General features: G+C 51.1%; 1 protein-coding gene across 1 annotated transcript in view; it reads right to left on the bottom strand.

Moving 5' to 3' along the window:
* LOC147116426 (dynein axonemal heavy chain 5-like) overlaps positions 1-24,048 on the bottom strand; it is a 345,860-nt gene that overhangs the window by 33,347 nt on the left and 288,465 nt on the right. Inside the window, exons 65-66 of the mRNA XM_085992043.1 lie at positions 21,992-22,801; positions 3,095-3,247 (exon numbers count right to left, since the gene is read on the bottom strand). Of these exons, the coding sequence (XP_085848169.1) occupies positions 3,095-3,247; positions 21,992-22,801 (963 nt within the window). The remainder of the gene's footprint in view (positions 1-3,094; positions 3,248-21,991; positions 22,802-24,048) is intronic.

The following is a 24,048-nucleotide window of genomic DNA, read 5'->3' as shown; positions in this document are numbered from 1 at the left end:
TTCTTCTACCGGCATGTAAACAGTAAGCGGGTAGTAAGAGGCGGGGTGGGGCCTATTAGAGACAAAGAATGTGATATATGCTTAGAGGCGCAGGGCAAGGCTAGAATATTCAATGAGTAGTTTGCATTGGTGTTTATTAAGGAGGTGGATGCTGACAAAATATCGGTAGAAGTAGAAAAGGTAGAAGCAATGGAAGGGGTGAAAATTGATAGACAGGATGTACTAGAAAGACTGGGTATGCTTAGAGTGGATAAGTCGCCTGGTCCAGATGGCTTGCATCCCAGGTTGCTAAGGGAATTGGGGGAGGAGATAGCAGAAGGGCTTGCCATAATTTTCCAATCTTCCCTAGATGCGGGGGAGGTGCCTGAGGATTGGAAAGTGGCAAATGTGGCACCATTGTTCAAGAAAGGCTGTAAAGACAATCCTAGTAACTACAGTTTAACATCAGTGGTGGGTAAAGTTTTTGAAACAATAATCAAGGAAAAAAATTAACGGGCACTTGGAGAGGTTTAAGCTAATTAAGGAGAGCCAACACAGATTTGTAAAAGGCAGATCGTAGTTGACTAATCTAATGGAATTTTTTGATGAAGTAACAGGGAGGATTGATGAAGGGAATGCAATGGATGTTGTCTACATGGATTTTTGGAAGGCGTTTGACAAAGAACCACATAGAAGGCTGGTTAACAAAATTGAGGATCATGGGAAAGATGGGTCAGTGGCAGCTTGGATAATGAATTGGCTTAAGGACAGAAAACAGACAGTTGTGGTAAATGTCTGTTTTTCAGATTGGAGGATGGTAGACAGTGGTGTTCCCCAAGGGGCCACTGCTTTTTTTGATATATATAAATGACCTGGATATTGGAATACAGAGTAGAATTTCTAAATTTGACTTAGGGGGTGTGGCAAACACTGAGAATGATACCATGTGAAGGAATAAGCCATATAACCTATTCAGAAAAATACACCATTCTATGAAAGAATTCTGGCCTTATTAAAACATGACAAACTGGGTCTGGAAATCTAGAAACCGAACTATGAAAAAGCTGTGATAGCATTCTGGCTATTGAGATAAGATAAGTTGTTGACAGTGAATCAATAACCTTATTGAAACAAAAGGTTAAAGGCTCCTGAAGTCTGAACCTTTGGGAACAAGACAATAGTTCACCCTGTATAAGGTGTTCTAATTTACACCTCATAAAGGAGCACATAAAAGTAACAAACATCTGCCTTCATAAAAATGATACCAAGTAAAGCGCATCTGCTGTTACACTGTTTTTTATGATAAATTTAGAACACCTAGAGGAGAGACATGGTTCTGTAGTGCTACCAGCTGAGGTCACTGTAAGAACTGCAGGGGTCAGCAGAAAAATGACTAGAGATAATTAGCTTACATCAGCAGAAAACCTTAAAGGAACTACCACTGGAAAAGGGTATAAATATTGAACTCTCAAATAGGATAATAGACTCGCTTAAGGGGGCAAAGCAATTCTCGGCTTTGGAGCCAGCTCTGTAAGTCTCTAACTCTTTGTACCACGGGGATCAAAGGTACTGTATTTGATTTTGGTGGATATCCTGAATAAAATTAAGAACGGTAAAACTGTAACGAAGTTAAGATTTGAGAGTAGGTTCTCTGATAATAGAATTGTAAAGCTTTCTTTTTTTGGAACTGTTAATGTTGCGATTGACTCACCAATTGTAAATTATATGTCGGTTCTTTAATAAATCTATTTTTAGAATTGTCTCACATAATACTTCTGTATCAAACTCGCGAACTCAATCTCTGTACGCTCTTTGGTGAGGAGTTGCAGAATTCTGGGGGAGTTTTCCAGACCCTCATAATATCCGGAATGTTACAGTCTAGCTAAACTTATTAAAAGTGCTATCTGGAGGACGGTAACCTTTTCAGGTTGTTCCTTTCCTTTAGGGAGAGATAGTCCGGACCTTTAGACCCAATTAAGCGTCTTTAGGATTCGGCTACCTCAAACTTTAGTTGAAAGTGAACGTCTGAGGAATACGCCTGATCTGGGTTAGCCCTAAAGGGGCTAGGGCTCGTAATTATCCCTTCAACCAATCGACTGCAACAGGACATAGAAAGGCTAGCAGAATGGGCAGACAAGTGGCAGATAGAATTTAATACAGAGACGTGTGAGGTGATGCATTTTGGCAGAAGGAATGGGGAGAGGCAATATACACTTAATGGCACAGTTTTAAAGAGTGTGCAGGGACAGAGGGACCTGGAAGTTAATGTGCAGAGGTCCCTGAAGGTAGCAGGACATATTGAGAGAGTGGTTAGCAAAGCATATGGGGATCTTGGGCTTTATAAATAGAGGTATTGAGTATAAAAGTAGAGAAGTTATGCTGAACCTTTATAAAGCGCTGGTTAGGCCACAACTGGAGTATTGGGTCCGGTTCTGATCACCACACTTTAGAAAGGATGTGAAGGCTCTTGAGAGGGTGCAGAGGAGATTTACCAGAATGGTTCCGGGGATGGGGGATCTTGGCTACAAGGACAGGTTGGAGAAGCTGGATTCCTTTTCATTAGAGCAAAGGAGGTTGAGGGGTGATTTGATAGAGGTGTACAAGATTATGACGGGTTTGGATAGGCTAGACGGGGAAAGGCTAGTTCCCACTAGTTGATGGTACAAGGACTAGGGGACACAGATTTAAGTTTTTGGGCAAAAGATACAGGGGGGATGTGAGGAAAAACATTTTTACGCAGCAAGTGGTGAGGACCTGGAACTCGCTGCTGATGGAAGTGATGGAAGCGGAGTCACTCAATGTTTTCAAGGGGAGACTGGATAGGCACTTGAGTGAAATAAACTTACAGGGCTACGGGGATAGAGCGGGGGAATGGGACTGGGACTGACTGGATTGCTCTATGGAGAGCTGGCACGAACTCAATGGGCTGAATGGCCTCCTTCTGTGCCGTTATTACTCTATGATTAGGACTACTGCTTGTGTGGAGGGTAAACACCAACATTAATTGGGTGGAATAGCCTGCTTCCGTGATATAATTTCTATGTAATTCTACTTCAAAGTGATGGTTATTATTGAAGGAAGTTATTAGACCCGTTTTTATTTCCAAAAGCTCTACCTGTGCAATTGTTCTGTCAGGACACCAGGATCGGACTAGTAAAAGCTTACGAAAACAATCCAGAGATTGATGGTAACCATCAGGCATAAGCTCCTCCTCTTCTGGAGCATCTTTATCAAACCAGTTTTTCCATTGCTTCTCATTTCGAGAAATCTACAAATGTAATAGATAAACAGCTGCCAATTACAGTAGCATAAGTACCCTTAGGAAATGGAATTCTTCTGTAAATTTCCATTCACGACAGTTCTCAATGCAACAAAAGCTCAAAATCAAAACAACAGTCAAGGGGATAGATTTTACGGATTAGCCTTCTCTCCCAGTGCCGAGGTTCCTGTACTGGGAGCACCAATCAGAATATCACAGTTTAGCATGCCCATTTTGCAGCCCACCTGATTTTCCATTCATTAAAATGAATGGCTGGAAAAATCGGCCAGGCTGCAATAAGAGTGTACGAGCCTCTGCGCCTGACACTCTGATTTGTGCTACTAATACATGGGTCTCTGCACCGGGAGAGCTAATTTATAAAATCTACCCTTATAATTCCCAAGTGAATATTTATCTCTACACAGTTTACATTTTTTATAAGGTTGATCTAAATGTCATTTAACAGTAAAACAAATAAATATGGATAAAGATCAATGAGTAAAACTCTTCAACAGTGTCAGTAAGGAGGGGAGGTGGTTTGACAGATTCTATCTTGTTCCACGTAAACTACAATCTGCCAAAATCAAATCTGCTCTAATTTAATGTTTAATTCATCATTTTAAAGTTACTGCTCCACTCAAAAAAAAAATTCATGTCAATGTTCTTCATCTCCTCTCTCGAAGCTGTTGGTTCCTTGTAGGGTACAATTCCATGGGCATCAGTTACCCCCTGGTACCTCGCCCCCACAACCATTCGTCATGTGGTAGTCCAGGTAGTGAGTGTTGGCAGGTTATTTAACAATGGAGAGGGGGGAGCATGGTCATGTTACAGCCAAGCCCAATCTTGACCAAACACACTCTTTCAGCAAGGGTTGCTAGATAGTGATCAGGAGTAGGAACCGTTGCTACTTTTTCTTTCCCCTAACCCTGAAGTAACCCTGAGGCCAATTGTAGCACCCCTACTACCACCCCACCCGAGATCAGCTAATTCAACACTGAGGATTGAACCCAGTTCACTACTGGTCTGCATGGTGGCCACTGGATACACTTGTTAAACCATCGGGAGATCATCTTCAGTAAAATTCTGCAGTTTTTTTTTAAACCATAAAAAAATCTGAAAAAGAAATGCAATATTGGATTGAAGAAAACACGATTGTTGATGGTATCTTGTGAGCTTATGATCTAAAATAATTTAACAACTGGTTTTAATTTTTACATTATAGAGCCAGACATCTTTGATCCAGTCACATTTCCCACCCTGTCCCTTTTTAATAGAGCTTCAGTTATCCCTGCTTTTAATCCACAAATGCCATGTTCAACCATCACTTTGATGTCCCATTAAATGTACTATACTTCTTCTGGTATCTTACATTTATATTATATTGTTATGAAACTACTATTACAGCTTCACCAGTTTAACACTGAGTGTAAGCCACCATTAACTTTCAATAAATACTTAGCCTCCCAGCAGTGCTGAACTGGATTCCTTCAAGGGTAAATCATAAATATATCACAAAGTCCCATTGAATGCCATTTTACAAATGGCTTACACATGAACCCTGATGTATTTGTGATCTGGTACAGAATTAAGTGTGTGTTTCTCTCCCCACGATGCTGCCTGGCCTGCTGAGTATTTCCAGCATTTTCTGTTGTTATTTCAGATTTCCAGCATCCGCAGTATTTTGCTATTGTATGAGAACAGTTAGAGTTCTGTCCAGGCAGGAGCAGTAGTGTACACATGGTTCTGAACTTAGGCTGGCAGCTGCACCCTTGGTCTCTCATTTCACTCACAGAAGAATCTAAGGGCTGGATTTTTTGCGGGGGGGGGGGGTGGAGGGGAGGGTCAGCAGGCGCGATCGGTGGCGGGTCGGGAGGGAAAGTGTTTCTTTTCCTCAGCGGGTCGGGAACCCACTGTAAACCCGCAGCCACGCGCCTTTACCAAATATCGGATCTGTCAGTGCTGAGCAGACCCGAGACGCAGCGGCGGGGGAGGCAATTAAAATCATTACTGGCTTGTTTACAGCCACTTATCAATGTTTTTCCCCCCAGCTTTTTGGATTTGACAGGTTGCTCACCGGTTTCCTTCTGTGCCTAGACCTCGTCTGTGAAGCTGCGACAGGAGGTCACTTGCCACTGTTTCAGCTGATGAATTGACAGCTTCAAATGTCAAGTCAAAGCTCCCAGCTGATTGAGACATGTTCCCTTAACCACCAGCTTCTCTAAACTGCATTTCCACTACAGATTCAGGATGCTGCAAGTCTTTACACAAGTTGCCATCAAGTCTGACCTCATTACCTCTCCCACCATTAACAGATCACTTCTGTCATCTCTACTTCACCTGCCATCTATTCCATCAGCAGGGGTGCCCTTGAAACTCTCTCACCTTGGTCCTCAGATTCCCACCACGATCAGCCCCAACACCAGCATCACCAGGCACACCAGCAGCACCAACACCACCAACCTTCTCCGCAATCAACTGATGCTGCACAGGACACAGGGCATCAGCACCCAACCACATTGCTGCCCGGGAGACCAGGAATGGCCTCACCATGGCCAGATTTACTTCACTTGATGCTGTGCACCCTGGTTGCCACATGATGCGCCAGGTTGGCACCACCCCACACCAACACCATAAAGCATCTCTACAATGCTCAAGCCATTCCTTTCACACTCGTCAGCATTGCGGGGGTACCGTTATTTCTCACCATTCACTGCAACTCACTAAAGCACTTCCAAAGGTGCACACAAATCAGTCCAAGAACGCAAAGTGTTGAAAATAAAGGTTTCAATGTTTGACACCACATTAACAGAAACTTTACATGAACATTGCATAAAACACCCAAGTGCCTACCCTTGAGTGTTGTTAGTTGGTATGATTGCACTAGGATGATGGTGAGTGAGAGGGGTGACTAGTGAGATGGGGATGTGATAATGTAGATAGAGAGGGATGGGTGGAAGGCAAAGTGATGGGGATGTGATGAGAGGCACAGCAGGATGAGTTTGAGTGTGGTTTTGTACTAATGTTTCGAGATCTACTGAGATCATTGAAACGTTTGCAGCACTGCACCCAGGTCCTCCTAACCACATCCCTGCTTGTGCCCTCTTCTGCAATGTGCAACCAGGCTATGTTGATCACTTGGGAGGTCTCTTCTGCCCATGGGAAGGGAAGAGGAGGACCTCCCTGTGTGCTGTGGCTCACTCCATAAGCTTATGGAGGGAGTCATGGGAGAGCCTGGGTGCAGCCCTGCATCTCTGTGCAGTCATTGTCAGTGTTTACAATACGTCAATGCTGTAGAACATTGACAGCACAAATGTCAATATAAAGTTGGCCATGGTCCCTTTAAGGAAACCGGCTGACATCAAATGACGTCACCAGACCCTCTTCCTCTAATTGGCTGGGAAATGCGCTGGGCGGGCTTAACAAGCCCCATCAAGGGAAATTCATTTCAGAGGCCGGGATGGAGACAGCAGTGGGGTCGGGACCCGCCACCGACATCGCCTGCCATGGACCCGCTGAGGTTCGTAAAATCACGGCCAAAGTGTGTTTTGGGAACCAAAGCATTAAAAATACCACATTACTTTTTTTTATTTGGAAAACTGGAGTATGATATACCATAGATCGGCAGAAGAGGGTGAGGACTAGCGGAATGTCACAAAGGTGGTAATATAAACACAACGCTGCTGATAACATATATATACTGTGTGTATATACACTACTACAATGTTCCTCACTCACATCTGTTCTTGCTACCTGTGCTGAATACATTTTTTAATTAAGTTTTTTTTAAATGGATGCCTCAGGAAGATTTCCCGCACCTGCATAGCTTGCCTGCCTATGAATTGATTCCATTTTTCTATTTGTTCAGAGTGTCTTATGATGACTATCACCACAACTACAATCACTACCAGTCAGTCTGAAGTTACTGCACTGTGGGTCACCACATCATCTTTGCACCTTTGCAGTCTATCATAATACTGTACACCTCCCAGTTGTATTGCTTCCAGATATATTAGTACTTTATATCATCTATCATCAATCCTTATTTCACATTTACTTGCTTACAGCTCGGTTCACTTCACATTCTTGTACTCTAATTGGATCTCTTTAATCGCATCTGTTTTTGGCTCTTTCAGCTGATTCTAGTCAATCAGATTGCAGCACGTTGTACTGCACATCTTAGGTCACTGCTTCAGTTATCACTCTGTTGCTTTGCATTAGTCATAGTGTTGCACATTGCTGCTCAATGATATCCAGTCACTCCTAGTGCTGGTGTTCTGCTCCCATCTTCTGCAGTATGTCACCAGTCTTCAGCACTCAGCTCCCCAGCATTCCACCAGTCCCGATACTCTGCACTCAGCTCCCCAGCATTGTACCAGTCCCGATACTCTGCACTCAGCTCCCCAGCATTGTACCAGTCCCGATACTCTGCACTCAGTGTTACATTGTTATAGTATCACATCGTTAAATGGAACTACTTTGGTATGGAACTACTTTGGTATGGTGTAGTTATATTGCTATGTGGCACACTGTGCACGGGCAGTGCACAGTGCAGCGTCGGACATCTTGTATCACTCCGCACCATGCGGCAGCACTGTAACAAAGCAAAGAATACAGCTGAGTAAAAGCACTAACTAAAATGAACTAAAAAGTGTCTGTAATATATCTATCTATCTATACCTATATCTATATATATAAACGGATCGTTCTGTCTGTCTGTCTATCTGTCTGTCTGTCTCTCCTCCGGTGTGCGTCTGTCCGGCTATGCGCTCAAAAGTTACAGAGCGTACCTACGCGTGCGTTACGTTGAAAGAAAGCTTACTGTTCCAAAATGGTCGTAAGCGTATTTACGTTTCGGCCGGACAAAAATTGTGCACGCGGTATCCGAAAAACGTTCAAAATTCCGCTCATTAGCATCTCATTATCCGCTCATTAGCGACAGAGTGACCTCGAGGTCGACCAATCGTACGCCGGGTTCCTGGCGCGTGCGGCCGGGCCCTCCTACGGTCGAGTGACAGGACGATTGACCAATCCTACGCTTAGGTGACCTGACGGTCGACCAATCGGTGCGTGTGTGGGCGGGCCTTATCGTTCTGAACCGAGGTGAGTCGCCGTCAACTTGATTCCAAACTTTTCATTTCTTTTTCCCGCTTTCTGCGTCTTTTAAAAAAAAGTTGCTTTTAAAACACATAGGCCTAGAAATTCAGTATAGCCACGTTTGGGGCGCTAAAGTCGGTCGACCGCTAAAGTTTGCGCCTGGCGCAAAGTCGCGCCACCTTCACCGATATTCAGTCGCATCGCCCCAAGAGGTTGCTGCTGCGCTAAAACAGGCGATGCACGACTATCTTTAGGCACTAAGCCGGCGGTGCTGAGCGATACCCCTGAGGCCGGGCGCAGCGCAGGTGCGGCGAGTTGTTGATTGACGGCAGACACTCTGGCGCCGGTCAGCTCTTAAAGGGGGAGGGTGGATTTGTTTGCCTGCCACGCCCTGCACACTGCAGCCCTCAACCTAGGCCTGACCACTTCTGCTTCATCTGCACAACGCCCAGGGCTATGGAGAAGGTCAGGGAGAGAGCGCAGCGCTTCAGCGACGGTGACCTGAGGGTGCTGGTTGGCGGAGTGGAGCGCAGGCGCCATGTTCTGTTCCCAGAAGGTGGCAGGAGGCCGCTGCCCAGCGCCTACCGGAAAGCCTGGAGGGAAGTCTCAAACAGGGTGTCTTCCAACAGCGTGGTTGCCAGGACTCCTGTGCAATGCCGGAAAAAGTTCAACGACCTCACTCGGGTTGTCAGGGTGAGTAGCCTTTCCAGTGTCCTCCTCATCCCTGCATGTGCACCTCAGTTTATGGGCAAAGGGACCTGAAAGCCCTAATGGCCTGCCCTCATCCAGCAGCTATGGGACTGTCATGAAAATCACTTGCACATTCAGCACTTTACACACTGTACAAGCTATTCCACCATGGGAGGCATTGCAGACAAGATCAGGGCTTCACACTGTACTTAGAGGCCGTCCTTTCTCTTGCAGGCCAAGGTGGCGCACAACCGGCAGAAACTAAGTGAGACCGGGGGAGGCCGTCCTGACGTCAAAGAGCTCTCCGACCTCGACCAGCATGTGGAGCGCATTATGGCAGGCCGGCTGATTGGCCCTGTCGCCAGTGGAGATGCCGACCCTGTTCTGGGCACCAATGGTAAGGGCATCACCTTTTTGACCTCTCTCTTTCCACTTGCGCCTCAGATCAGCATCCTTTGCCACTGTCCAACCAATGCAGTGCATGGCAGCACTCATGCCTCCCTCGCTGCCGCCCTGTCCTCACTCTAAAGCTACTCTTGTGCCTTCCTGCTTTCAGATGGTGAATCGCCAGGTGAGGAGGCGGGCCCTCAAGCTGCCACTGTCAGCGATTCCGAATTCGAGGAGGAGGAAGAGGAAGCCGGCCCATCAGTGCCACCCTCAGCCGCGCCAGCCCATGGCGATGAAGGGGACACATCTTCCCTGGAGGGGAGCCGGGGGGAAGGGTCGGAGGAGAGTGAAGCTCCGGGGCCCAGCGGGCTGCAGCAACGCGGTAGGGGTGGGGAAGCTCGGCGGACTTCTCCCCAGAGGATGAGTGCGGCCTCCAGTCCTGCGACGGTGAGCGCAGAGGAGGTGCAGCTCCTGGAGGAAATGGCCGTCCAGGCTGAGCGCAGGCACAATGAGCTCATGGCTGCAGTGGCAAGGATGCCTGACTCCATTGAGTCTTTGTCAAGGAGTGTGTAGCAATTTGGAGCAGCACAGGCCAGGAGTCTACAGGACTTCGCGGCAGCACAGGCGGCTTCGAGCCAAGTGCTCAGTCGTGCCGTCCATTCACTGGCTGTTGTCATGCGGACACAGACCAGGGCCACACGGGCACTAACTGCTGCCACCCTCGCTGGATCAGCCAGGCATCGCCAGGGCACTCACCGCGCAGCAGCAGCCCAGCAGTCTGTTCTTCAGCTGTTTGCTGCGCATGCTGCAGTGCTGGCCCGTGCGAGTGCCAATGTATCAGGCGACCAGGGAGCACCTGTGATCTGTCAGGTTGGCACCATTCCTGCAGCCGACACTGCCACTCCGCCATTGCAGCTGCCACGAGCCGCTGGACAGACTGCTGCCGCCCAAGCAGAGTTGGAGCAGTCAGCAGCCGGCCCCTCCAGGGCCAGAGCTGGTGCAGGCCGACCCCCAAGGGCATCTGCCGTCTCGCCATCTGACCCTCAGCAGCCTTCCCCCAGCCTCGCTGCAGCCACTGGGCTCCCATTGAGGAGGAGCTGCAGGGCGGGCAGGGGCCAGGCAAGGATGCGAAAGGCATCACCCTCGCAAGGCAAAAAGTAGAAGGTCTGCACAAATGCTTTGTGGTTGTTGAAAGGCCGAGACTGGTGTAGTTGTGTTTTTGTAAGGCCGAGACTGGTGTCTTCCTTTGTTTTTGTAAGGCCGAGACTGTTAGTTTTGTGTTTTTGGAGGGGGCTTCTCAACATGAGGTTGTAATGTGGGAAGGGCAGAGGTTTGCAATAAATTAATGTTCTTAAATCGCACTGTGCATGTTTTTTTTGGCAAGTCCTGGTTGCCCTGCTCGGCTGAGGGCTTGTGGAGCGGCTACATTCATCTGCTGACATTGGCACAAGCCATTCCCTGAGAGGGGGCCGAGAACCGACGTTCAATAAGCCGGTGACGGGCGGCCCTTGCACTTTCTGCCTCCCTCCTGTGCTGGTCCTCCTCCTCCTCCCCCTCCTCCTCCTCCTCAGGTGGTCCTCCAATCTCTGGTGGCAGTGGCTGAGTCCTGCGGATAGCCAGGTTGTGCAGCATGCAGCACACGACCATGAAATGGGAGACTCGCTCCGGCGAATATTGTAGGGCTCCACCGGAACGATCCAGACAGCGGAACCGTTGCTTCAGGACGCCGATTGTTTGCTCAATGATGTTCCTGGTCGCTTGATGGCTGTTGTTGTATCCCTCTTCAGCAGGGGTGCTGGGCGCACGGAGCGGGGTCATCAGCCAGGTACACAAAGGATAGCCTTTGTCCCCGAGAAGCCATCCTCGTGGGTGAGGCTGGGCCTGGAACATGTCTGCCACAGAAGTCTGGCGCAGGATGAAGGCATCGTGGCTGCTGCCTGGAAAGCGGGCACTGACAGCTAGGATGAGCTGCCTGTGGTCACACACCAGCTGGACGTTGAGCGAATGGTAGCCCTTCCGGTTACGGTAATCCTCGGAATTCTCCAGAGGTGCCCGCAAAGCCACATGCGTGCAGTCAATGGCGCCCTGCACCGTGGGGAAGCCCGCGAATGCTGCAAAGCCCATTGCACGCTGTTGCTGCTTGGCAAGGGCCATGGAGAAGGAGATGAACTGATGTCTCCTTTTGAAAAGGGCATTGGTCACCTGGCGGATGCAGCAATGCACGGCGAACTGGGAGATGTTGGAAATGTCGCCAGTAGCGGATTGGAAGGAGCCGGTGGCATAGAAGTTGAGAGCCACCGTCACCTTCACTGCCACCGACAGAGACGTCCTGCTCCTCAGATGTGGCTGCAGATCACCGCCAAGCAGATGGCAGATCTCTGTGACCACCTCCCTTCGGAATCGCAGCCTCCGAACACACTGCTCGTCAGACATGTTCAGAAAGGAGAACTGCTGGCGGTATACCCTGGGTGGGTAAGGCCTCCGTTCCCGACGCCTGTTGCCCCCTCTCCGTCTAGCCAGGACTGCCACTCTCTCACGGCGTCTGTGAGCCCTTTGGATGCAATGGAGAAAGCCAGCGTTTGCACCCATTGCAGCCCCCATTATATGTTAGCAAACAATGATATGTCAATGAAGGCAAAGACAAGTGGAAAGCTGTGGCCTGAAGCCACAAGTACCTGTCCGAGTGTTGAGCCAAAGCAGAAAGCTCTCTACCTTGGTCTCTCTGCAAAGATCCGTCTCTCAAGAAGGAGTGCTGCGAAATGGCAGCCTTTTCTAGTGCAGGAGGAGTACCCTTTAATTTGCGCCCCCCGCGCCCCGCATCGACTGAGCACCGTTCCACTCTACCCGTCGCTAGGGGCGCCAGGCACACAAGAGGGCGTCGTGACTGAATTTCCGGTTTGGGGCGCACAAAGGGCGTTGCACGAGGAAATGACGTCAGGATCTGCGCGCGCAGCTTGAGCGCGCGCAAAGACTTTGCGCCGGCGCTAAATCGCGAGTGAAGTTGGGGAGAGGCGCAGATCGCGCTGCGCCCGGCCGCTAGCCGCCTAGCGCCCAACATCTACTCCTCCTAAGGCGCTACCGGCTGGCGCAACCAACTGAATTTCTAGGCCATATTGTTTTTTAAAAAAGTTAATTAATTTCTAAATCTTTTATCTAATCTCATTAATTTTCCTACCTTTCCCCGATTTTCCAGGTAGGCCCTCGAAGCCTCGGCCCTCTCCTCCGCACCCACGCCTGAGCTAGGCACCTCCCGGCCCCAGTCAACAAGCGGCCCCCGATCGCCGCCATCTTTGTGAAGACTGGAGGGGTGGGCCTCAGCCGAGCGCCGCTACCCGCCCGCCATCTTAGTAAAGGCTGGTGCGGCGGTGGCGGCGAGGCACGGAGCTCCGACGGAGCAGCTGCGTGGCAGCGTCTAACTCGCCCCACCCCCCCAGTCTGTCTCTCTCTCTCTCTCTTCCTCGTGCCTCCTGAATGCGCGGGGGAAGAGGCCCGGCGCACCGTGGCCGCTTTCGGAGACTTCAACTCCGTGACAGGTGAGCAGGGTCTTTGTTCACGTTGGACGGCGGGCGGGTTCCTCGGGTGCTGATCCCTGGCAGGTTGTGGGGCCGGAGACCCAGGCTCTTACCTTGCCCCGGAGAGCGGGTGGACGGCGGGGCCTGGAGTAGCAAATCGGGCACCACAGCAGAAGAAAAAACTGAGAGCGACAGAGGGGAACAGACGTCAGAGAGACAGAGAAATAGGGAGGGAGGAGAGGGAGAGGGGCAGGGAGGCAGAGGGGCAGGGAGGGAGAGGGGCAGGGAGGGAGAGGGGCAAGGAGGGAGAGGGGCAAGGAGGGAGAGAGTGGGGGGAGTGGAGAGAGATAGGGTGGGGGGAGGGGAGAGAGAGAGGGTGGGGGAGGGGAGAGAGAGAGGCGTGGGGGAGGGAGGAGAGAGAGAGAGGTGGGGGGAGGGGAGAGAGAGAGGGTGGGGGAGGGGAGAGAGAGAGGGTGGGGGAGGGAGAGAGAGAGGGTGGGGGAGGGGGGAGAGAGAGGATGGGGGGAGGGGGAGAGAGAGGGTGGGGGGAGGGGGGAGCGAGAGGGTGGGGGGAGGGGGGAAAGAGAGTGTGGGGGCAGGGGGAGAGAGAGAGGTGGGGGGAGAGAGAGAGAGAAGGGTGGGGGAGAGAGAGAGAGGGTGGGGGGAGGGAGAGAGGGTGGGGGAGGAGAGAGAGGGTGGGGGAGGGGAGAGAGGGTGGGGGGAGGGGAGAGAGAGAGGGTGGGGGGAGGGGAGAGAGAGAGGGTGGGGGAGGGGAGAGAGAGAGGGTGGGGGGAGGGGAGAGAGAGAGGGTGGCGGGAGAGAGGGTGGGGGGAGGGGGAGAGAGAGAGGGTGGGGGGAGGGGGGAGAGAGAGAGGGTGGGGGAGGGGGGGAGAGAGGGTGGGGGTGAGGGGGGAGAGAGAGGGTGGGGGGAGGGGAGAGAGAGAGGGTGGGGGGAGGGGAGAGAGAGAGAGAGGGTGGGGGGAGGGGAGAGAGAGAGAGGGTGGGGCGGAGGAGAGAGAGAGGGTGGGGGGAGGGGGGAGAGAGAGAGGGTGGGGGGGGGAGAGAGGGTGGGGGAGGGGGGAGAGAGAGGGTGGGGGGGAGGGAGGGTGGGGGAGGGGGAGAGAGAGAGGGTGGGGGGAGGGGAGAGAGAGGGGGGAGAGAGAGAGGGTGGGGGAGGGGAGAGAGAGAGGGTGGGGGGAGGGGAGAGAGAGAGGGTGGGGGAGGGGAGAGAGAGAGGGTGGGGGGAGGGGAGGGAGAGAGGGTGGGGGGAGGAGAGAGAGAGAGGGTGGGGGGAGGGGGGGAGTGAGGGGCTGGGGGAGGAGGGAGAGAGAGAGGGTGGGGGGAGGGGAGAGAGAGAGGGTGGGGGGAGGGGAGAGAGAGAGAGGGTTGGGGGAGGGGGGAGAGAGAGAGGGTGGGGGGAGGGGAGAGAGAGGGTGGGGGGGAGGGGAGAGAGAGAGGGTGGGGGAGGGGGGGAGAGAGGGGATGGGGGAGGGGAGAGAGAGAGGGTGGGGGGAGGGGAGAGAGAGAGGGTGGGGGGAGGGGAGAGAGAGAGGGTTGGGGGAGGGGGGAGAGAGAGAGGGTGGGGGGAGGGGAGAGAGAGAGAGGGTGGGGGGAGGGGAGAGAGAGGGTGGGGGGGAGGGGGAGAGAGAGGGTGGGGGGAGGGGGTAGAGAGAGAGGGTGGGGGGAGGGGAGAGAGAGAGGGTGGGGGAGGGGAGAGAGGGGGTGGGGGGAGGGGAGAGAGAGAGGGGGTGGGGGGAGGGGAGAGAGAGAGGGGGTGGGGGGAGGGGAGAGAGAGAGGTGTGGGGGGAGGGGAGAGAGAGAGGGTGGGGGGAGGGGAGAGAGAGAGGGTGGGGGGAGGGGAGAGAGAGAGGGTGGGGGAGGGAGAGAGAGAGGGTGGGGGGAGTGGAGAGAGAGGGTGGGGGGAGGGGAGAGAGGGTTGGGGAGGGGAGAGAGAGAGGGTGGGGGGAGGGGAGAGAGAGGGTGGGGGGGAGGGGAGAGAGGGCTGGGGAGGGGAGAGAGAGAGGGTGGGGGAGGGGAGAGAGAGAGACGGTGGGGGGAGGGGAGGGAGAGGGGGAGGGGGGGAGGGAGGGAGAGAGAGTAAAGCAGGGAGAGACAGGAGGAGAGAGAGAGAGGGTGAGGGAGGGAGAGCGTGAGGAGAGGGGGAGGGGAGAGTAAAGCAGGGAGAGACGGGGGAGGGAGGGAGAGGGTGAGGGAGGGAAAGAGTGAGGGGGTGGGACAGGGAGGGAAAGAATGAGGGGGTGGGACAGGGAGGGAGAGCTTACCTTCTTCCTTCCTTCGCAGGGGTCCATCGGGCCACCTTCCCCCCCAGTCGCTCTCTCTCTTCCCACCCAGTCGCTCTCTCTCTTCCCCCCAGTCGCTCTCTCTCTTCCCCCCAGTCGCTCTCTCTCTTCCCCCCAGTCGCTCTCTCTCTTCCCCCCAGTCGCTCTCTCTCTTCCCCCCAGTCGCTCTCTCTCTTCCCCCCAGTCGCTCTCTCTCTTCCCCCCCAGTCGCTCTCTCTCTTCCCCCCAGTCGCTCGCTCTCTTCCCCCCAGTCGCTCTCTCTCTTCCCCCCAGTCGCTCTCTCTTCCCCCCCAGTCGCTCTCTCTTCCCCCCCAGTCGCTCTCTCTCTTCCCCCCAGTCGCTCTCTCTCTTCCCCCAGTCGCTCTCTCTCCTACCCCCAGTCGCTCTCTCTCTTCCCCCCAGTCGCTCTCTCTCTTCCCCCCAGTCGCTCTCTCTCTTCCCCCCAGTCACTCTCTCTCTCTTCCAACAACAACATGCCCTCGAAAAAGCCTCGGCACCGCCGAGCACTCCAGCTAGTATATATATATAAAACAGTATGTCTCTCTGTCTGTCTTTCTGTCTTTCTGTCCGGCTATACAATCAAAAGTTATAGAGCGTACCTACACATATGTTGTATCAAAAGAAAGCTTATCGTTAGGGGACTCTTGTAGGCATATTTACTTTTTCATCACACAAAAATTGTTTGGACAGTGTACAAAAAACATTCAAAAATACTCAAAAATCCACTCATTCGCGCTTGACCAATCCTACCTCTCATTAGCGTTGAATGACGTGCTGCTTGACCAATCCTACAGTTCACTCACCTGATGGTTGACCAATCGCTGCGTCACAGGCCGGACCTAATGCTCCAGTCTCCCTAAACTTCGCCGCCATTTTTTTCATCCTCACAGGGACACCACCAGCCAAAGAAACCCCCACATTGCGGCTCCCGATCCCGCCCCGCTGGAGCAGCAGGTAAGTTGGCCTCACTCGGGCCGTGCCTCACAACCGCTCGGCCTGACACACACAGCGGTCGGGGGAGCGGCAGCGGCCGGCCGTCACCCGCGCGATCCGTGGGGGAGCTCAGCTCGGGTCCGTCTCGGCCCAACAACCCGGCCGTGCCTCAAGCGCTAGGCCCCACACGGCTACTATCACAACGGCACCAGGCCTCCGCTAGGCAGGGAGAGGGGAGGGAGGGAGGGGGAGGGGAGGGGGGGAGGCAGGGGAGGGAGAGGGAGGGAGAGGACAGCACAGGGAGAGGGGGAGAGGGAGAGAGAGGGGGAACAGACAGGGGCAGGGAGACCGCGCAGCCCAAAATTGCCCTGGCAACACCGGGCACCCCCAGCAAGTATAGTATAAGATCACAAGGAGACACAACATGGTGGCAGCGGTATAAGTGAGTACAAAATTGTGCTATACGAACTACGAATAAGACGAAAAGTGATTTTATGAGCTGATTGTGAGTGCCGGTGTCTGCGGCGATTGAGTGAATCGTACGGGAAACTAAAATGACGGCTGCCGCTGCACTGACTGTGCAAATGCAACCCCTCATGAACTGGGAAGTCGACGACATAGTAGAAGCAGTCCGCAAGTTCAAACAGAAATGTGAGCTTACATTCAAAAGCTTCCTGAAGGGTACTACCAACGAGGAAAAGGTTAGTTACATTCTGTTGTGGACAGGAGAAAAAGGTCTAGATTTGTATAATAGCTGGAGTTTGACTGAAGAGGAAAAGGAAAACCCTGCGAAAATTTTTGATAAATTCAGCAACCATCTAGAGCCTAAATCCAATCACCGTATACACAGATACAAATTCCAGAGTCTAAGACAAGAACCCGGTGAAACAGCTGACAATTTCCTGACAAGGCTGAGAAATGAAGCCAGCAAGTGTAAATTTAAGGAAATGGAGGAAAGGCTTGTGGACCAGCTAATACGGGGGTCAGTGCATGTAGAGGTACAAAAAGCCCTGATAGGAAAAGAAAAGCTTGGAATAACAGAGGCTATAGGTACTGCGAGAGCTCATGAAGCCATGAAGCAGCAAATGAAAACGTTGATTTCTCAAACGGCTGACATGCGGACGGCTTCTGAGACGGACAACAGAGTGGATGCAGTGAGAGAAAAGTACAACACACAAAGACATGCACATGACAACGGGGGAAACATGTGCAGAAATTGCGGAAGACCGCACGATTACACAGACAAGAGGAAATGTCCAGCATATGGAACAAGCTGCAATGCATGTGGCAAACTAAACCACTGGGGAAAAGAGGTGTAGAACGAAGAAAGAAGGAACATACATCAAAAACAAAGGCGGACAGCAGAACCAGAGAAAGAAACACAATATCCATGCCATGGATAAGCAGGATGATGATGGTGATCACGACAATGCACTAAACATCGAAACCATAAAGATACAGGTTCACGAGATGTCCAGAGCGGAAAATACTCCGAGGAGAGAATTGCACACCATCATCCAAATCAAAAAAAAGGTCAAAGGTCGGCCCACAACCATCAACTTAAAGTTGAAGCTGGACACGGGCTCAGAGCAACATTCTCCCATTGAGACTGTACCAGCAGATCTTTCCCGAAAACCTGAGAGAAGACGGCTACCCGAAAAGCGGTTGTTTAAAGGCAAGTAATGTCATGCTGTCAGCATACGGGGGGAGTGAGATTAAACAACTCGGAATAACCTTTATTAAAGGGACACATAAAAGAAAGAACATCAACTGCATGTTCTATGTCACCGACACTGAGGGGCCAGCGATCCTGGGATTAAACAGCTGCGAGAAGTTGAGATTGATCTCAGTGCATCACGAGCTGACGGAAACGCCACTGAAGATAGACAGCAACACCCCACTGGAGAACCGCCCACAAATCAAGAGTAAAAAAAGACTTGATAAACATGTATCCGGAATGTTTCGATGATACAGTGGGATGTTTCGGAGATTTCCAATACCACATCACCATCGATCCAAAGGTAAAGCCCGTTATCCATGCTCCACGAAAAGTACCCATCAAGTTGAAGACAAAGCTTGAAAGAGAGCTAAAGGAGATGGAAGAAAAGGGAATGATCGTAAAGGTCACTGAACCCACAGACTGGGTAAACTCAATTGTGGTACGAGAAAAGCCAAACGGGCGTCTCAGAATATGTTTGGACCCCAAAGATCTAAACCAGGCGATAAAGAAGGACCACTATCCCACCCCAACGCTAGAGGAGATTACGCCATCACTGGCAGGAGCCACGGTTTTCTCAAAACTAGATGCCAGAAATGGATATTGGAACGTGAAGTTGGATGAGGAATCAACAACGCTGACAACATTCAACACACCATTTGGGTGTTACAAATTCCTGCGGCTACCATTCGGGCTAAAGGTCAGTCAAGATATCTTTCAACAGAAAGTAGACGAGACATACAGAGGCTGTGAAGGAGCTATAGGAATAGCTGATGATATTCAGATCTATGGAGCAGATGAAAGAGACCATGACATGCACCTACATGAGGCCATGGAGAGTATCAGGAAGGCGGGCATCAAGTTAAATGCAGATAAGTGCATAGTTAAAGTCAAGGAATGCCAATTCTTCGGTATGATTTATACACCAGAGGGAGTCAAGCCAAATCCAGAGAAGAGTGCGGCAATTGCTGAAATGAAACCACCCAAAGACAAGAAAGAGCTGAGGAGTTACCTCAGCTTGGTCCAATACATGAGTTCTTTCATCCCACACATGTCGGAACATACAACAAATCTCAGCGAGCTATTGAAAGAAGACGCCGAATACCAGTGGTCTGAATCACACGAAAGGAATTTCAATCAACTTAAAGAACTGTTGTGCAAAGAAACAAGTCTGTCATATTATGACAGAAGAAAACCAGTCACTCTGCAAGTAGATGCTTCTACCAGAGGACTAGGGGCAGCTCTGGTGCAGGAAGGAAAGCCGATAGCTTTCGCATCAAAGGCCTTGACGTCAGCTGAGACGAGATACGCCAACATAGAAAGAGAACTATTAGCAGTAGTGTATGGATGCGAGAAATTCCATACATACCTATATGGCAGGCGATTTACAATAGAGAGTGACCATCGTCCACTAGAACAGATCTATAAGAAGAATCTGTGCAAAGCGCCTGCAAGACTACTTCTAAGGATCCAAAGCTATGACTTCACGCTTAAATATAAGCCAGGAAAGGAAATGGTGCTAGCAGATGCGTTGTCTCTATTGTCACCATATGAGAAACACGAGGTGGAGGGCCTAACAGTAAAAATCCACCACCTAGTGAATGTTTCCCCTCAGTCAAATCAGAGATGAGACTAGCAAAGATGAGGAGTTGCAACTACTCACACAGCAACTATTACAGGGGTGGCCGGAGAGAATCCAGCAGGTACAGGCGACAATTCGTCAATACTGGACGATTAAAGACGATACTGCAGTAGAAGATGGTATTCACAGAATCACAGAATCACAGAAACCCCACAGTGCAGATAGAGGCCATTTCGGCCCATCGAGCCTGCACCGACACATATCCCACCCGATCCCCGTAACCCCTACACATATCCCACTCTATCCCCGTATTTAATCCCCCCTAACACTAAGGGTCAATTTATCATAGCCAATCAACCTAACCCGCACATCTTTGGACTGTGGGAGGAAACCGGAGCACCCGGAGAAAACCCACGCAAACACAGGGAGAATGTGCAAACTCCACACAGACAGTCACCCGAGGCCGGATTCGAACCCGGGTCCCTGGTGCTGTGAGTTCTCCTTGCTGGATCGAGGATCATCGTGCCAAAGACGATGCAGACACAACTTCTCCATCTCATACATGAAGGCCACATGGGAATGGAGAAATGCAAGCTGAGAGCCAGATCAGCTGTATACTGGATAGGCATGTACAAAAATATCGAACAGATGGTCTCTGCATGTGATATATGCCAGAAATACAGAAATGCACAACAGAAAGAGGAGATGATACCTAGTGAAATATCGTCAAGACCATGGCACACTGTTGGGGCAGATCTCTTCATGTGCAATCAAGAATGGTATCTCATAGTGGCAGATTACTATTCCAAGTTTCCTTTTGTGAGAAGGATGAAAGACTTGAGAGCTACAACTACCACCAGGATTGCAAAGGGCTTGTTTGCTGAACAAGGAATCCCGGAAAAGGTAATCTGTGACAATGGAACCCAGTTCACATCGAGTGAATTCAGAGCTCTGGCAGAAAACTATGGGTTCAAAATAGTAACCTCATCCCCACATTTCCCAAGGGGACACGGGTTCATCGAAAGACAGATCCAGACCGTCAAGAGAACTCGCATCAAAAGTAGTGAGATGGGGGAAGACCAAGACCTTGCCCTCCTATCACTCAGATCAACACCACTGAAAGCAGACATGAAATCACCTGCGGAATTGCTGAATGGGAGGAAGTTTAAGACGACACTACCAGCAAAAATACATCCTCCCCAGGACCAGGAGGACTTCAGACAAAAGCTGACAGAAGCACAAATCGTAGGAAGCAAACATTACGATAAACATGCAAAGGCGCTACCAGAATTGCTAAATGGACAATCAGTGCATGTGCAAGACCCGGTGTTGAAAACCTGGAATCCAGCCAAGGCCGTTGGAAAAGCTGATACTCCAAGATCCTACTTCGTAGCGACTAAACCTGGTAACCAATACAGACGGAACAGACTCCACATCAGACCTTCACCTGAACTGGATAAGCAGCAGACAACATCAGCAACATTGACAACACCAGCTACCACAAGCAGTACAACACCAGAAACAAGCGCTACAAATCAAACAACCACGAGCATGCACACTCCAACTCCAAAGGCGACAGCAGCAACAACAAGAAGAGCGGAACACACCAAAACACCGCAGAGAGGAATGGTCACCACCAAATCCACAAGATGGAAGGACAACATCCAACCACCTGAGCGATATCGCGAATAAAAAAAACCTCACGATTCTTTGTAGTTGATAATAATAGTTTAGATATAATGTTTGTTAATTTAAATTGTTAAATTTCATGTTTTCGTTTTTTTGAGAAAGAGGGATGTTACATTGTTATAGTATCACATCGTTAAATGGAACTACTTTGGTATGGAACTACTTTGGTATGGTGTAGTTATATTGCTATATGGCACACTGTGCATGGGCAGTGCACAGTGCAGCGTCGGACATCTTGTATCACTCTGCACCATGCGGCAGCACTGTAACAAAAGCAAGAATACAGCTAAGTAAAAGCACTAACTAAAATGAACTAAAAAGTGTCTGTAATATATATATAGTATATAAGAACACAAGGAGACACAACACTCAGCTCCCCAGCATTGTACCAGTCCCCATACTCCGCACTCAGCTCCCCAGCATTGTACCAGTCCCCATACTTTGCACTCAGCTCCCCAGCATTGTACCGGTCCCGATACTCCGCACTCAACTCCCCAGCATTGTACCGGTCCCGACACTCCGCACTCAGCTACCCAGCATTGTACCAGTCCCGATACTCCGCACTCAGCTCCCCAGCATTGTACCGGTCGCGATACTCCGCACTCAGCTCCCCAGCATCGTACCGGTCCCCATACTCCGCACTCAGCTCCCCAGCATTGTACCGGTCCCGATACTCCACATTCAGCTCCACAGCATTGTACCGGTCCCGCTACTCCGCACTCAGCTCCCCAGCATTGTACCAGTCCCAATACTCTGCACTCAGCTCCCCAGCATCGTACCGGGCCCCATACTCCGCACTCAGCTCCCCAGCATTGTACCGGTCCCGATACTCCGCACTCAGCTCCCCACATTGTACTGGTCCCGGTACTCCGCAATCAGCTCCCCAGCATTATACCAGTCCTGATACTCCGCGCTCAGCTCCCCAGCATTGTACCGGTCCCGATACTCCGCACTCCGCTCCCCAGCATTGTACCGGTCCCGATACTCCGCACTCAGCTCCCCAGCATTGTACCGGTCCCAATACTCCGCACTCAGCTCCCCAGCATTGTACCGGTCCGGATACTCCGCACTCAGCTCCCCAGCATTGTACCGGTCCCGATACTCCGCACTCAGCTCCCCAGCATTGTACCGGTCCCCATACTCTGCACTCAGCTCCCCAGCATTGTACCGGTCCCGATAATCCGCACTCAGCTCCCCAGCATTGTACCAGTCCCGATACTCCGCACTCAGCTCCCCAGCATTGTACCGGTCCCGATACTCCGCCCTCAGCTCCCCAGCATTGTACCGGTCGCCATACTCCGCACTCAGCTCCCCGGCATTGTACCGGTCCCGATACTCCGCACTCAGCTCCCCAGCATTGTACCAGTCCCGATACTCCGCACTCAGCTCCCCAGCATTGTACCAGTCCCGATACACCGCACTCAGCTCCCCAGCATTGTACCGGTCCCGATACTCCGCCCTCAGCTCCCCAGCATTGTACCGGTCGCCATACTCCGCACTCAGCTCCCCAGCATTGTACCGGTCCCGATAGTCCGCACTCAGCTCCCCAGCATTGTACCGGTCCCGATACTCCACACTCAGCTCCCCAGCATTGTACCGGTCCCGATACTCCGCACTCAGCTCCCCAGCATTGTACCGGTCGCGATACTCCGCACTCAGCTACCCAGCATTGTACCGGTCCCGATACTCCGCACTCCGCTCCCCAGCATTGTACCGGTCCTGATACTCCGCACTCAGCTCCCCAGCATTGTACCGGTCCCGATACTCCGCACTCCGCTCCCCAGCATTATACCGGTCCCCATACTCCGCACTCAGCTCCCCGGCATTGTACTGGTCCCCATACTCCGCACTCTGCTCCCCAACATTGTACCAGTCCCCATACTCCGCACTCAGCTCCCCAGCATTGTACCGGTCCCGATACTCCGCACTCAGCTCCCCAGCATTGTACCGGTCCCGATACTCCGCACTCAGCTCCCCGGCATTGTACCAGTCCCGATACTCCGCACTCAGCTCCCCAGCATTGTACCGGTCCCGATACTCCGCACTCAGCTCCCCAGCATTGTACCGGTCCCGATACTCCGCACTCAGCTCCCAGCATTGTACCGGTCCCCATACTCCGCACTCAGCTCCCCAGCATTGTACCAGTCCAGCTGGTCTGCTCCCAATTTCCACAAAACCTACTAGCCCTACTACTCTGCTCTGATCACGCACAGTATCCCATCAGTCCTGCGGCTCTCTTTCTAGCTCCCTCAGCATCTGTCCTAGTTCTTTTACAATGTTTCATGTATGCCTCGATCATAAAGGGGACTTGCTATTTAATTACATTTTTTTTAAATCAGCCATTTTTATTCTTCCCATTTTTTATTCACCAGCCTCTGCCAGCCCTGCAGCCCACTCCCTGACCACTAGGTTCCCATTGCTGCTCATATACCATACTGTCCCTGTGACAAGTGAATCTCTGCACTTTGCAGTTTTTCTATTGTTTAACTATAACTTGTAACCTGTATTTAAATGGTTAAAGCAGCTGCACATCTTTTATTTATGTGCATCTGCAACAGATCTCAAAGGCAGCCACCAGAAATCAGTTAATACAAGAAGAAGGTTCAAGCTTGAAGAAAGCTTATGAATAAGAGGTCCAAATTTAAACATGTTTGTTTAAGTTAAAGCTTTCAGTAACATTAAGTGCTGCTGCAGAGTTACTTGAGAATGAAAGAAAGCAACAACTTATTTTAATCTTTTGTTAAGTTTTATATTTCTTGGAGCTTGCTATGAAAACACACACCCTGAATGAATTGCTGTGCAAATGAAATATCTCCAACCAAGGAGGAAACATCAAAGGAACCATAAGGCGGAACAGCTGTGGTCAAAATTGGAAGAAAATGGTTTTGGTTAAAACAGGGAGCCAC

The sequence above is a fragment of the Somniosus microcephalus genome, chromosome 6 (genome assembly GCF_052327205.1).
Source record: "Somniosus microcephalus isolate GS21.2 chromosome 6, FLI_Smic_1.0, whole genome shotgun sequence".
NCBI lineage: Eukaryota > Metazoa > Chordata > Chondrichthyes > Squaliformes > Somniosidae > Somniosus > Somniosus microcephalus.
Note: the sequence above shows the minus strand (reverse complement) of the source record. Positions and strands in the feature narration are given on the sequence as shown.